Source organism: Gambusia affinis, linkage group LG21 (assembly GCF_019740435.1).
Source record: "Gambusia affinis linkage group LG21, SWU_Gaff_1.0, whole genome shotgun sequence".
Taxonomy (NCBI): Eukaryota; Metazoa; Chordata; class Actinopteri; order Cyprinodontiformes; family Poeciliidae; genus Gambusia; species Gambusia affinis.
In genome coordinates this window covers 749,328-764,425 of record NC_057888.1, presented here as the reverse complement: position 1 = coordinate 764,425, position 15,098 = coordinate 749,328, and the positions used below count along the sequence as shown (strand labels likewise).

At 46.1% G+C, this 15,098-nt stretch overlaps 2 protein-coding genes across 4 annotated transcripts; one reads left to right on the top strand and one right to left on the bottom strand.

The window, feature by feature from the left end:
* Positions 1-52: 52 nt before the first annotated feature.
* On the bottom strand, positions 53-8,337 carry LOC122824448 (clavesin-1-like). 3 transcript variants are annotated; one of them, XM_044105159.1, is made up of 8 exons: positions 7,625-8,337; positions 6,307-6,816; positions 5,083-5,253; positions 4,408-4,526; positions 3,508-3,682; positions 3,191-3,301; positions 2,457-2,686; positions 53-1,761 (listed from the first exon to the last, which is right to left on the bottom strand). In XM_044105159.1, the coding sequence occupies exons 2-8, from the start codon at positions 6,406-6,408 to the stop codon at positions 1,683-1,685; spliced, it is 987 nt and encodes a 328-aa protein (XP_043961094.1). In that variant the 5' UTR covers positions 6,409-6,816; positions 7,625-8,337; the 3' UTR covers positions 53-1,682. The 3 variants fall into 3 exon arrangements, with proteins under 3 accessions (XP_043961094.1, XP_043961095.1, XP_043961096.1); XM_044105160.1 differs by having other exon boundaries at positions 6,307-8,337; XM_044105161.1 differs by lacking the exons at positions 6,307-6,816; positions 7,625-8,337 and adding an exon at positions 6,108-6,283.
* Positions 8,338-9,292: 955 nt separating this feature from the next.
* Positions 9,293-14,943, top strand: riok3 (RIO kinase 3 (yeast)). The gene is made up of 13 exons (XM_044105098.1): positions 9,293-9,665; positions 10,983-11,098; positions 11,175-11,311; positions 11,847-11,954; positions 12,043-12,152; positions 12,224-12,367; positions 12,432-12,559; positions 12,803-12,985; positions 13,363-13,522; positions 13,927-14,007; positions 14,084-14,173; positions 14,251-14,364; positions 14,577-14,943. The coding sequence occupies exons 1-13, from the start codon at positions 9,630-9,632 to the stop codon at positions 14,688-14,690; spliced, it is 1,521 nt and encodes a 506-aa protein (XP_043961033.1). The 5' UTR covers positions 9,293-9,629; the 3' UTR covers positions 14,691-14,943.
* Positions 14,944-15,098: the final 155 nt, after the last annotated feature.

The following is a 15,098-nucleotide window of genomic DNA, read 5'->3' as shown; positions in this document are numbered from 1 at the left end:
GAATCTCATTAGTAATCACAGTTTTCAGAATAAAAGCCTGAGAACAAGCAGCTTGGTGTAAATCTTTACTTCTGTACATTCATTGAAATTAAATACATTACATCAAGGTCGCGTGTAGCCCTAACGCTCATTTATTAACACCGCAAACAGGAAGACCGACCCTCCCACTTCCTGTTGACGTCACTCCGCCATGTTCAGTCGTCGGCGTTTCTGCTGCGTGAAAATAACGTCTTCTATATTCAGTGCGGTAATACAACGATAACATACAATCTTTAAATGAAACCCGTTGTTTTCTGAGTGACGTGACGGAGGTTTATAAAAGTTTCATGCACATCATTCTTTTACAGTGTCGGTGTTTCCATAGTGACGCTCGCTTCAAGTGAAACGTGGCATGATTGATGTTGCAACAGAGGTAAAAAAAACAAAAACTGAAGATTCACCGAAAGGCGCCATGTTTTAGCCTGCTGTTCAGTCAGTGGCCACTTGGTGGCAGCAGACAACTCTGTAAACAAACATGACGTAGCAACCGCAGAATAAAAAAACCCTAAATTTATCTGATTCTCACGGTTCAAGAAAGGAATTTACACTTTAAAAAATAAATATGGGCTAAAAAATAACGTTTCATACTTTAACACTTTTTCACAGCATTTGAAAGCAGGCTTGAAAGTTTTAGAAAACACGGTTTGTACTCTTCTGGTGTTCCACAGGGCTCAGTATTTGCTCCAACACAGTTCGCCTCAGCCAACCAAAGTGTCCGTTCATCAGGGGCTCCTCCACAGTCGGGGTGCCACAGGGCTCAGTGTTTGGCCCCGCCCACACAGGAACGTTTCCTTCTTTTAAATCAGGTTGTTGCTTTCCAAACCACTTCCATCCACACTGAGACACAAACGATGGACAAAACCTCTAGTCTTTACTCCAGCAGACCTGTAGGTGGCGCTAAACATGGAGAATACACATGAAGCTTCTACATGAGCTGTAAAACCAAGACAACAAGAATAGTAAACAACAAAGCGCAATGAAAACCTTTTCCAGAACTTTTTCCACAAACATGTAATCAGCCATTGTTGTCGTGTTCGACGCACAAGATGCTAATATGTTAGCAATTTCACAAAAGTAGCCTTTTCTGTAGCTTCACTGTGGAACCTGCTTTAAAATCATTTATTGTTCCTTAAAACTTTGTTTTCAAGTGAAAGTGGGGAAATGTTGAAATCGTTTTAGTGTGGGAGAGACGCACAGTGGGCGTGGCCTAATTCCAGTGTGGGCGGGGCATCATTCGGCATTATTCATCCTGAACTGGATTTGTTTCGTTAGCCTCCCTGTTATGTGAATTAAACTTTGTGCTGCATGTTTTTACGTTTCCAGACGTGATTAAGTCCGGCAGCAGTCGGAGCTGCTGGGTCAAACGGATCATGTGGGAGGAGTTTGAGGAATCAGACGGGCTGGGTTTGGCGCCGCTGGGAGGACGGATATCTAACGGTGGAGCTCAGATGAACGAAACCTGCGGATTATTAAACTCTGATCTCATCCTGAGGTTCCACATTCCCAACAGAAACACTGATGAGTTCAGACCAGTTGGTGGAGGCTCCAGGTTAATGGGAGTTCTGGTGCTGAAGAAGTTCAGGCAGCAAACCGACCCAAATCCAAACCCCTGGATTTAAACCGGTTTAAACCAGAGCTCCAGGTCAGTCCAGAGCCAGCAGCGGCGTGCTCGTCTCTCTGTCCATCTGCCGCAGCGCCGCAGCTTCCACCGTCGACTGAGACCTGAAACGGGACGGGAGAGACGTGGCGTCATCCCTGACCATCAGAACTGTTTCCAGGTACTCTTTTGGACCTCACTGCCATGTTCTCGAACTCGTTGGTTTTAATTAATCAGTTTCATAAAATTTACAGCAATGACAGAAATGACTAACAGGACATGACAGTTTTATTAATCCTTCATTTAAATCCCTTCAGGTTAAAAGTGACTGTTCACTTCTGCAAATCTGCTAATAGCTTAGCTAACGTTTAGCATTTTAAAAATGTCATGAATTATTCAACATGTTTCTCTTCCTGTAGCTCCAGTCAGATAAATGTTGTGATTCGTTTAAAGACAAACATTTTCAGTCTCAAAACATTTTCAGTCTCAAAAACGATTCGTTTACAACAACCTGCTCTTCCTCAAACTTCTGAATCCAGATCCAGATTCCTGTCCAGTTAAACCTGCCTAGCAACAACAGTTCCAACCAATAGAATGTCCAGGAATGTGTGACATCACTGCCCTCTTTAGGTTGCCATAAGTACAGCGCCCTCTGGAGGCCGGAGTAAAAACTATAAAACATTTTACACTGTGAAGCCGTGGAGTTTGGTCTAGTCACTACAGCATAAATAAATGTATAATAATAATAATAACAATAATAATAATAATAAACTCAGGTGTGTCCTGTCCCTTTAAGGCGGGTGCAGCTGCAGCTCCTCACCTCTTCATCATGTCCTTCTCTCCGCCGCCGCCGCCGCCGCAGTTCTCCCTGACGTGCAGTGCGTCGTACGTCAGCGTGTACTCGGTCTCGTCGTTGTACTCGGGTCCCAGCAGCGTCCGCGCCCACATCCCCATATCGTACGGCGGCAGCGTCCCGCCGAACTCGGACGGCAAACACTCAGGCTGGATGAGCTGGTGGAGGGAGTTCAGGTTGTTCCCGTGGAGGAAGATCTGAGGCGGCGCAACGACGCAGAAGAAGAAACGGACCGAAGGAAGAGAACATGAGATTAGGAGGGAAAAGAGTCTGAATGGGGACGAGTTTGAAACGGATAAAAGACGACAGAAAAAGTTTCTTAAAGGGGCGGTACCATTTAAAACCGAGTTATTATGTTTTTCCTCTTCTAAACGTTCCTGGAGTGTTGCTTTTATTCTTTCATGCATGTTTTAGAAATCCTTTAATCTCCATAGCAACCCTTAGGGGTGCCTAAACGCTTGCTCACCATTTTGCCACTCAGCTCCTTAAGACTAGCCAGCAGCAATTAGCAAACACCTGGGGGAGCTGCTGCTAGTCAATAATAGAGGAGCCATGTTAGGATGACTTCCTGTAGGCGGAGCTTCAGAAAGAGCAGGAGCTTCTTAAAGAGACGGAGGCACAATTTCATCAACTGAAGGTAACATAGTTAACATATAATACCGCCCCTTTAAACGATGAGGAAGAGGAGGGTGGGCCTTCACCCTCTTCCGGGTCTTGTCCTTGAGGAAGGGCTTGATGATGGTGTACATGGCGTGGATGTACCAGGGCTGGTTCACGAAGTGGATCCCTCCGAACCGGGCCGGGAAACTGTCCTGAGGAGACACACCGGAAGAGTTCAGGGAGGGGGGACCTGGTCGGATCAGAACCCGGTCGGATCAGAACCCGGTCAGATCAGAACCTGGTCGGATCAGAACCCGGTCAGATCAGAACCCGCTCGGATCAGAACCCGGTCAGATCAGAACCCGCTCGGATCAGAACCCGGTCAGATCAGAACCCGGTCGGATCAGAACCCGGTTACCTGCAGGCCCTCGATGGCCAGCTTCAGGATGTTGGGTGTCAGTTTGGACGCCTGCTTGAAGGAGAAGTTGCTCCAGTCGATGATGAGCGTGAAGCCGTTGATCTGCAGCTCCGGGTTTTCTATCAGAACCTCCAGGGAGAGCAGGATGGCCCGCAGGATGTCGATGAAGGAGTTCCTGCAGGAGGAGGGGCCGATCAGCCGATCCATCGATCAATACACGCTCCCTGAGCGTTAGCTACAGCTGTGGAGCGAGCCGAGCCGCTTCCTGTCTAACGGTCATTAAGCTTCAGGCAGCAGAAGACGGATGGTTCTGTCCAGAGACCGGCGCCGCTCTCACTGGGCCAGAACCCGGTTCTGATCCACAGCTGTCAGGATTTCTGAAGGTTTGTTGTGAAAGAGCTTAGCTTAGCGCTTTTTAGCACATTTAGCTTATTAATTTACCTGATAAATGATAAAGATGTAATTTAAACTGTCAGTTGAATAAAATTCATCCAGTTTTTAAGTTTTGGTTATCGACTGATTTGGCCTGCAGAGGGCGATGTAACACAATATGGCCGAAATTTAGCTTCTACTAATTACTAGGCTGGCATGGCAACTTAGCATTAGCTTACAGTAAATATGTTATTTTAGCTTCAGAGTTAGCGCAGCTAGCTTTTAAATTAGCAATGGCCACCATGTTCAGAAGGCTCTGGCTCTGGTTCTGGTTCTGGTTCTGGTTCGGCAGATGGACGATGGTTTCATCAGATGTTCCTCAAACAGCTTTTATTGGAAATAATCTCTGAAAATCCGATTCAGTTTACACTTTAATTTTGAGGATTTTTCCAGATTTTCCTCCAGAATAAAGATGGTTCTGACCCGGTGAGATACTCAGAACCTTGTGGATTTCACCAGTGTGTTTACCGGCTCTGGTCCCAGTTGGAAGCAAACAGGATGAGGATCTTCCTGCCGTGTTGGTCTGGAGCCTCCAACACGCCGGGGAACCCGTCCATCAGGGCCCGCTTGATGCTGGGGTCGTCCACCTGAAGGAGACACGGCGGAGTCAAACTACAGACCAAACGAATAATCAATCAATCAATCAATCAATCAACCAACCAACCAATCAATCAATCAGTTATCGACGCCCTCCACTACCTGAAGCCAAAGGTTTTGTTTAGTGAAGTTCTACAGATCCGATTGGATCAACAACATTTAAATTAATATCAAATTTCTACTAAATGAAGGTCGTCGTGTTTCTTCAGAGTCGCTGCAGCTGGAAATAAACCAGCCGCCTCGTCTAACGGCCATTTTGGAATCATCAGGCCAAACAACTGTTTATACAATCACTTATTTTATTGTCATAAATCAGTTTTTACTTCACATTAAAGGACTGGTTACTTTTTGGTCAAAAAAGCCCAAATTCAGTTAAATTTTAAAACTTTTAAATGGTTCAAACAGACATTCCAGAAAATGATTTCAGGAATGTTGAAATGATCCCAGTCCTGAATGATTTATTGTTTTATCTGTTCTGGAGACCAAGAGCTTCAGTGGAACCAGGAAACGCTCCTGAACTGGCCCCTTCAGAATAAAAGCCCAGACCTTGAAGCTCTGGAACATGTCCAGGTTCTGCTGGCGGAACTGGAAGTACTGGGCCAGCAGGCGGAACGTCTCCACGTGGTCGAACTTCCTGGCTCTGAGGAAGCGCAGGATGAACTCGTCGTCAGTCCGCAGGAAGCCGATGTCCGGCCGCGTCACGATCATATCCCGCACCTACAGAACCGAGAACCGCAGATCAGAGGAACTTCAGTTCAACGGGCCAGAAAAACGGAGCAACTTTTTCCTCTTAAAGTGACGAAACGCAGCACAAAATGTTTGATTTGGGAAACGAATGTTTCTGCTCTCTGGTCTGAGATTTTCTGGATTCGGTTTGTATTTTGTGTTTTTAGGGTGACAGGACGTCCTCTCCAGTAAAACCAGTGGTGCTCCAGCGTTCCCAGTCCGGTCCTCCACTGGGTTCCCCTTGGTAAGAAGAAATCAATATTATAGAGAATAACAATTTCCATTTCTTCTGGGAATCCTGAATCCGTTCAAAATGCTCAAAGATATACACAAATTTATTATTATAATTATTATTATTTATATATTTTATTTAAGAAAAAATCAGGCAGCTAAGCTAACCTAATAGCATTGATTCAATGACGTCAAACTGCTACAAAAGGCGCCATTTTAGTTCCGGACAGAAAAGCCCGTAAGCTGCGTTTTGGTTTTTAATCGGCTGATTTAAGTTATTAATATAATTTAATTCACAATAATAGTTGTTTGCCAACGGCAAATAAATTTAATCTGTTTTATGACATCGAGCTGATCGACTCAAACTTTTCTGAATTGATATTTAATCAGAAAATGAAGTGCAAACCATCGATGAATCAATATTTAACTGGACCGACTGCCGAGCGGATAGCTTAATGCTAGCGGTGTTAGCTACCAAACATTCAGCTCCCTTTGAGAAAACTTTGTCTTCTTTCTGCTCCTTTTCTGTTCTCTGCATTTCAAATCGCATCAAGTTTCTCTCCGCGGAGTTTCTGTTTCTATAAATATTAAAACGAAGCTCCAGACATTATTACCTCTTCATCCCATTCAGTTTGTCCGAACATCCGGGCAACAGTGACGTCATTTGCGATCAGCGGTTTAGTTACAGAGTTTCATGCAGGAACCCGATCTTGTTTAAATATAACCCGATGTAATTTGAATTGTTTTAACTAAATACTCTGTTTGTTTCTCTCTCCGTCATTTGGACCGTTTTCTGAACGGTTCCGGTGGTACCTGCTGGATGTCCTGGTGCAGAGTGTCCGGGTTTTCGTTCAGCTCCAGCCGGGCCTTCTCCGTGGTGTCCGAGCTCAGTCCGGGAGGCACGTGGTTTATCATCTTAATCCAGAATAAATCTAATCCAGGCTCAGAGTTTTTAATTTCCACTTAAAGCTGCTTCAGGTTCAGGCCTGAAGATGAGAGACAATCGTTGCTGCTGCTTGATCTCAAACAAAAAGACAATCAGAAGGAGAAGAAAAGACAATCAGGATGTTTGGACCGACAATCATCTCCGCTGTCGGCCGGGAAACGTCAGTTTGTAGTTAAAACCCGTCAGACATGTTGGATCATCTAAATCACAGAACGGTCCGGGTCCGCAGTTGATGCTGTAGATTCACATCCCATCGCTTCCTGAAAGGCCCTCCTCCTCCAGCTGCTTCCCATCATGGCCGCTCCAGGTTCGGTCCGCTCGGCTCAGCAAACATCTGGGAACATCTGTAGGTTAAAGGGAGGGAGCCTCGGTGCAGCCTGCAGGACACAAACAGCCAGCTGTGAGTCTACAGGAAGTTCTGTTTTTATTTTGGTTTTCTGATGTTCATAACTAAATCTCCTTGACGATAAAACGATCGTTCAATAAACCGGAAGTAGCTGGCAGAGCAGAGTTTGGTTCCTCTGGTAAGGCACAGACTCACTGGTGGATGGGAGCGTTGGCCAGCTCAGAACTTTAGCAGATCTGATTTCATCTCCACGTTCACTATAAATTTTTCAAAAATGATCTCGAGAGTGAAAAACCATTTTATGAAATTAAGGAAGTTATTTTGAATTTCAATAAAGTTTCTATAACGACACTTAAACACGCTGATGGAAACACGGCTAACGTGACTCCATCCAGGTCCGGTTGCTGCGGTTACTGCTAACTCACTTCTGCCCCCTGGTGGCTGCTCTGGACATGGCGGCTCCTTCACGTCCCCATGCTTAAAGTTACAGCCAGAAATGTGGGAAAAAATTAGTTTTCTAGTAAAACACAAACAGATATGAGCAGAAGATGAGAATGGACTCAGAACTAAAACAAATTCAAATAATTAGACATTTGGGCTGAAAAGGTGCTGCTTTTATTTCCAGTGATCCGTTTATTCAGGGTCAGTCCAGACAGATGACCCCCCACTGACCCCACCCACCCCAGCTGATCCCCATCTGCCTCCATCAGGAACCGGGTCAGATGGTCCCGGTTCCCACTGAGGGATAAAAACCATCAACATGGACGGAGGTTCATGGAGGAGCAGCTGGAGCTCCTGCTGCTCCTCCATGAACCTCCTGCAGGAGGAGAAACGGAGACCTGCTCGGTGGTTGAATCCCGGCCGTCCTGCTCGGCCCATCGGCCCTCTGGTGCTGCTGCTGCTGCTGCTGATGATGATGATGATGGAGGAGGAAGAGGAACAGCAGCAGGAGGAGGGCTGCATCCCGCGGATAACACAGATTTATCCCGCATTAAATAAAAATAAAGCAAAAAGGAGAAATGAGATCCGAAATAAAAATGAATAAATCCTGAAGGAGTCCGAGAGGAAGCTCGTCCTTGTGAGTCCGAGTGGCTCGAAGAGGAGGAGGGAGAGGATGAGGAGGAGGAAGAGGAGGAGGCGCGATCTCACTTTGTGCTCAGAAAAGACGTCAGGATGCTTCAGTTCCGTCCAAACAGCCTCAATGAACAGGACAGCTTCCGGTTAGGACTTTAAAAATAAAAGTTAAAAGCTGTAAAAGTTCAGTTACATTTTCAGGATTCAGAATATGATAAAACAGATGAACACAAATAAGAGACATATTACAAGAGTTAATATGTAACTAGTTACAGTTACTTCAGTAACCCTATTTTTACTGCGCTGTACGTTTTTCTTGTACTTAAGTGATTTTCCTTTGAATTGTTATTTTTACTTGAGTTAAATTTCTGTATCCTCTCTGCGAGAAACTTCACTGTATTAAGAACAAAATTAGTTTAAACGAAAATTTACCAGACACAGACCTGCAGTTTCTGTTAAAGTTTCGTACATTCACATAAATTCATCTGCATCTTTTTTTATTTCATTATTTTATACTTCACTTATTTATATGATTTTTATCCCCATTTTGCTCCTTAAAATCCAAACATTTCCACATAACTTTGTGTTTTGGTCTGTCTGATTACATAATTTTTAAAATATCAAATTGATGTTTTTATCAGATTATCAGAACTTAAGTTGCCTTTTTATTTGCTTTTATTTTGACATCCAACTTTCCGTGTTTCCGTGATGTTTCCTGTCGTCTTTACCCACCTGCACGCGCCTGCTGGTGGCAGCTTTGATGATGCGCGTTCACAACTCACCCCGGACAGAGCTGGAGCTCGCGCGCCCGCGTGAACGCGCATCTTTTCATTGTGATGGCGGTCAAATTTTAATTATTTATTTATTTACAATTTACCTGCATTTACCTGTGATTGTGGGGGTTATATGAGTTTATAATGAACCCAAAATGTTCACTTTCTCTTTTGTGAAAAGATAAAATTGAAATATTTTCACTTCTCTTTGTCTGTTTTGTGTAGTATTTAACCTCTATCTGCTAATATTTAGTATTAAAATATGTTCAATTATGCAAATTCTTTCAATTGAAGATGTTGTTTTATACTCTATACTTTGTTGATGTGTGGTAATAAATATTATTTTGATGTTTATATTTTTCCATTTCATTTCGATTTCATTTCTAGGACTAGGAAAATAAGGTAAATTGACTGATTTTAATAATTTGGGCTGTTTTTAATTAAACTAAATTCGAATTAGGCTTTATTTGGATTTGAAAAAAAATTTGAATCCATCCAAATTTGAATGTAAATCGAAGTTCAACAGATTTTCACTGAAATGACTCTCAACCATAAAATATCAGTCTAGTTCTTTGAAATTAAAATAATAACATGTTGTTGTAGATGTTTCCAGCATTTTTCGGTTATTTCCATAGCTTTTACCAAAATGAAAGCCACCTTGGACTAACTGTCTTTTATTCTGAAGGCGTGATGTATGTAGGTTGAGCTGTGACGTATTTCCTCCTGTCCAAGGTTCACCCTGTTATCTGTGGCTTCTGTCTCATTTCCACCTCAGATCGCCTGTAAAACCTTCCAAAACCTGTTGCTACTGAATCATTCCACATTATTCAGATTCACTGAAGTTCAAACTGCGACTTTCTGTTTGGGTCACTTCGGTTTCCGGTCAGTTGTCGTGTCTTTTCCGGCGTTTCTTTGTCGAAGTTGAATCGTAGTTAGCTCCAGAGCTAGGCATCATCCCGTCCCGTAAAGAACCAATCAGCGGATCGATATCTGAAGCATGGACCAATCAGGAGTCGCAGCACAAACGCAGAAGGTGAGCAGACATATTGCTCAGGTCAGGTTTTAACATTTTATCGCGTCTGTTTTTAGTTTTATTTGATTTTAAACAGTTTATCTCCGTCTTTTAGCTGGTAACGGAAACCGAGGCCTTTTGACATAGTCTGTTTCAATTTAAAATCAAAATAAATCAACTTTATTCGCATAAAAATTAGAAATTATTTTTTAAATTATATGTTTCTCTAGTGTCGGCCATGTTTGCTGGACAGGAGATAACGTTTAATAACTGGGTGTTTCCATCAGTCACCAGCAGCAGCTCAGTGATGATAACCAGACCCAAACCAAATGCCTAAAAATGACTAATTTATTCATAAACTAACCTAAATAATATGAGGCTTAATTAGGAGGACCAATAAAGATCAGAAAAACAAATCAGGAGAAGCGTTGTTTATTCAGTTTAAAGTAAAAAAGTGACAAATTGTAACCCAAAAAGATAATTAATATTAAGCCCTTTTTAGATATCATAAAATTAGTTTTGATTTGTCTAAATAACAAGGTTCTTAGTGTTTTAATTGATCCTAAAGGTTTAACGTTTGTTACAGTAAAAACGTTTCGCTAGTTAAAATGGCAGCAGGGGATTTTCTGGCCTGAATCATAAACAGTTGAAGTTTTGAGTTGTTTTCTGATAAAACCTGAAATATTTACAGAACAGTGAAAATCATTTCCAGTTTATTTTTATGATCCCAGACTTTGGTCGACATATGACAGCATGCATGACGTCAGTTAATTATCACTGTATAAATGTTTGAGAGCAATAATACCAGGCTCTGTGGTTGATTTAAAAAAAGAAAACATGGATTTTATTCAGAAACTTCATAATCAAAGGAAACATTTTTTGGTTTTAAAAAAAAGAGGGAAGCCAAAATTAAATGAAAGTGTTTTTTGTCCAGACTTTGGTTTTCGGGATGAAAGCATGAAATATAAAATCAGAACTGATTTTATATTTGTTAATCTAATTACATGGCAGATGGGATTTCTGACGATAAAACTGAATTGTTGTAATAAACCTTTAATTGCGTTTGAATCAGTATTTGTGTGACTCATCAGCTGTGGGCGTGGCCTAAATGAGCTCTGAACATGTCTGAACTTGTCCTTCATGACTCCGTGGGGGTGACCTCATCAGGAGCAGAGCCAATCAGAGCAGAGATCTCCACAACCTCAACCTGGGAGTAATCAGATTACAACCAAACATCATTACTTCCTGTATTTATTCTGGTTTCACAGGAGAAGTTCTGGTTTCCTCACATGACCCGGTCAGAACCCAACAGAACCGCTTCTGTTTTTGTTCTTCCAGAGTCCATGGGGTTCTGTGGGCCCGGCGGCGCCGGCCTGTTCCCTGACGGAGGTGATGAGTGAGCAGCTGGCCCGGCAGCTGGACGAGGAGGACCAGGGCTTCCCAGCGCTCCCACAGTGAGTCCGGTTCACACAAGACACCTGGTTCTGACCCGCTTGTTGGGTTCTGTAACCTTGTTTTGCTCGGTCCCAGCCCGGCAGCCGACCCGGAGGAAGGTCCGGACACGGACAGCGACCTGATGCTGGCCCAGATGCTGCAGATGCAGTTCGACCGCGAGTTCGACGACCAGCTGCGCCGCGAGGAGAGGAAGTTCAACGGAGACAGCAAAGGTAGAGCGGGTTCTGGTTCTGGACCGGCTTCACAGGCTCTGGTTCTGGACCGGCTGCTGAATCTGCATGTTTAGAACTTGTTTAGTCCAGAACCAGTTCATGTTTTAGGTTGAATTTATTCCTGATTCCTTCCAGAGGTGCAGATTTCCAGTCCGACCCAATCTGAACTGATTCCCGACCCAATCTGAACTGATTCCCGACCCAATCTGAACTGATTCCCGACCCAATCTGAACTGATTCCCGACCCAATCTGAACTGATTCCTGACCCAATCTGAACTGATTCCCGACCCAATCTGAACTGATTCCCGACCCAATCTGAACTGATTCCCGACCCAATCTGAACTGATTCCCGACCCAATCTGAACTGATTCCCGACCCGTCCCCCTAATGAACCTCTTGTATAACTGAATCTATGTAAAATAAAATGAAGCAACGTTCAGCCTGGCTGGGGGAAACCCTGTGGTCCAAACTGCTCAGTACTCTGTTCTGAAGAGGTTCTGACCCGGTTCCATGTCGTTCTGGTTCTGTCTCCAGTGTCCATCTCCTTTGAGAATTACCGGAAAGTCCATCCTTATGAGGACAGCGACAGTTCAGAGGACGAGGTGGACTGGCAGGACACGAGACACGACCCCTACCGGGCCGGTGAGGTCCGCTGCAGGACGGGTCGGGGGTACTGTCCGGAACCAGCGGGTAACCTGTGTGTGTGTGTGTGTGTGTGTGTGCGGTCCAGTGAAGCCCCAGGCGGTGCCCCGCAGAGGCTTCAGTGGGAAGGGGAAGAACATCACCACCAAACACGACGAGGACGCCTGCGGTCGGAAGAACACGGCCCGCATGGACAACGTGAGTCCATCTGCCTGGTTCTGCCTGGTTCTGGTTGTCGTCATGGTAACCAGTTTGTCTCTCTGGCCCAGTTCGCCCCGGAGGTCCACGTGGGGGACGGGTTGGGGATGGACCTGAAGCTGTCCAACCAGGTCTTCAACTCCCTGAAGCAGCACTGCTACAGCGAGCAGCGCCGCAGCGCCCGGCTGCACGAGAAGAAGGAGCACTCCACCGCCGTACGTACCGTCCCGGGCTCCGGACCCGCCTCTGGCTCCGGTTCTGACCCGTTTCCCTCCACAGGAGCAAGCCGTGGACCCGCGGACCCGCCTGCTCATGTACAAGATGGTGAACAGCGGAGTTCTGGAGAACATCAACGGCTGCATCAGCACCGGCAAGGAGTCGGTGGTGTTCCACGCCGACGGAGGCAGGTGAGGCCGGGATCCGGGTCCGACCCAAACCGTTTGGCTCAGAACTCAACCGGACCCGTTAGACAGTTGGGTCGGGTTCTGACAGATTCCTGATTCGATTCCTCGTCAAATCAGAAGTTTACTGAGTTCTGATCTGTTCAGACGTGAACGGGTCAGGAATCGGTTTGGTTCTGGGATCGTGTCAGGACTCTGTTGAGACAAGGGTCTGAACCCGACCCATCCGTCTGGTTCTGTGTGTCCCAGCCTGGAGGAGCAGTCGGTCCCAGAGGAAGTGGTTCTGAAAGTCTTCAAGACGACGCTGAACGAGTTCAAGAACCGGGACCGCTACATCAAGGACGACTACCGCTTCAAGGAGCGCTTCAGCAAACTGAACCCCAGGAAGGTGATCCGGCTCTGGGCCGAGAAGGAGATGCACAACCTGGCCAGGTACCGGAACCGCCGCCATGTTTAACCAGCAGAACCGCCGCCATGTTTAACCAGCAGAACCGCCGCCATGTTTAACTGGCCACTGAGACCTCTGGATCCAACGTTGGATATTTTTCGCGTCGTTTTCTCAGGATGGATCTAGAAATACTTTTATCTCACTATCTTGTGTAGTTTGGTCCTGAAAGCAGCGCAGCAACATTCACCCAGACAGGAAGGAGGCGCCGCTGGTTCTTCAAAATCACATTTATATTGTTTTAACATGTTTTTAAAAAGTAAACGTGGTTCTGAAGGTGTGGCGGGTTTTATTTGGTCGTGGCGATGCGCAGCGCTAACGTAGAGGAAACCCTGGACTGAAACCATGGCAACCTTGTCCTCAGGATGAAGAAGGCGGGGATTCCCTGTCCGGACGTGGTTCTGCTGAAGAAACACATCCTGGTGATGTCGTTCATCGGGAAGGAGCACGTCCCGGCGCCCAAACTCAAAGACGTGGCGCTGGGGTCCGAGGAGGCGGCGGAGGCGTACCGCCAGGTGCTGCAGGTAGGACACCGTCCACACATCCTTACAAAGTCTGAAATTCAGTAAATACGTTAATCACAGGCCGTACATTTTGTTTTAGCTGAACTATTTCATCTCTAGTCTATGGAGTTCGTTTTTCTAAACGTTTTATCTCAGGCAAAGTTAGAGTCAAGCAGAAATCTTCACTCGCTGCGTTCTGAGAGTCGACGGTTAAGGCTGCTAGCAACTAGCTGCTAATACGTGCTAGCTCGCTAGTTTGCCTGTGGATCAGAACCGGGGTTTGGGTCAGAATCCTGGGTTTGGGTCAGAACCGGGGTTTGGGTCAGAATCCTGGGTTTGGATCAGAACCGGGGTTTGGATCAGAATCCTGGGTTTGGATCAGAACCGGGGTTTGGGTTCTCAGTAGGTCTCTGGTCTCTCCCCAGCTGATGCAGCGCCTCTATCAGGACTGTAACCTGGTCCACGCAGACCTCAGTGAATACAACATGCTGTGGTACCAGGGGAAGGTACGGCCCGTTTTCCTGGTTCTGTTCAGGTCCGCCGGTCCTCAGCCTCACCTTCATCCTCCTCCTCTTCCTCCAGGTGTGGCTGATAGACGTCAGCCAGTCGGTGGAGCCCACCCACCCTCACGGCCTGGAGTTCCTCTTCAGGGACTGCAGGAACGTTGCCACGGTAACGGCTGCTCCACCCAGGTTCGGGCCGCTTCATCAGAGTAGTGATGGTTGACGGTTCTGGTTCTGGTCCTCCAGTTCTTCCAGAAGAGGGGAGTGAGCGAGGCGCTGAGCGTCTACGACCTTTTCAACGCCGTCACCGGACTCGACGTCCCGGTCAGCGCCGACGACGACGCTCACTTCCTGGCTGAGGTAACGGAACGCCGGGAACAACCGGACCGGGCCGGTTCTGGAGGCAGCATGCTGGTACCAGCTAACAGACCGCTGGCTCCAGTTAGCTGCTAGGTTTATCGTCAGCATCTTGATATGTGTTGTTGATTGAAAGAGGTCAAAGTATAAGAAAACTTTTCCAACCCGTCCGTTCTGAGCGTGTGCGGTGACCCCTCACCTCCCTGTTCTCACAGATCGTTGCCATGGAGAAGCGGAACGAGGACCACGTCCAGAAGCGGGGGAAGAAGACGTTCCCGGTGATGTCGGAGGACGGCGGTCCTCCTTTAGACCCCGACTCTGATGACTAGTCCTCCCCTCGCTCTGACGGCCCGACCCGCTTTGATCCGCCATGTCAGAACCGCTGGCGTCCGCCCCAGGCGGGACGGAGCGCCACCTCCTGGCTGCAGGAGGCAGAGAGCGTCATGTCCTCCTGCTTATTGCTGTTTGATGAAGACAATAGAAGCAGATGAAGGTTTTCACTCCGGACCTGATGGGTGAAAGCCAATCAGACGTCCTAGTTAAATCCACAGAGCTGCAGCTATAAACTGTTTTCTTCATGAATCAGTGTCTGTGTTTTGATTTTAAAAGGTGTGGAGCTCAGGTTTCCTGCTATAGCTCCGTGTTTCTGATTTTAACCAGGTGGGGCTGAATGTGGAAAATGAAATGTTTGCTGTGAGAAAAAATCATAAATGTTTTTATCAAACTCATCCGAAGCA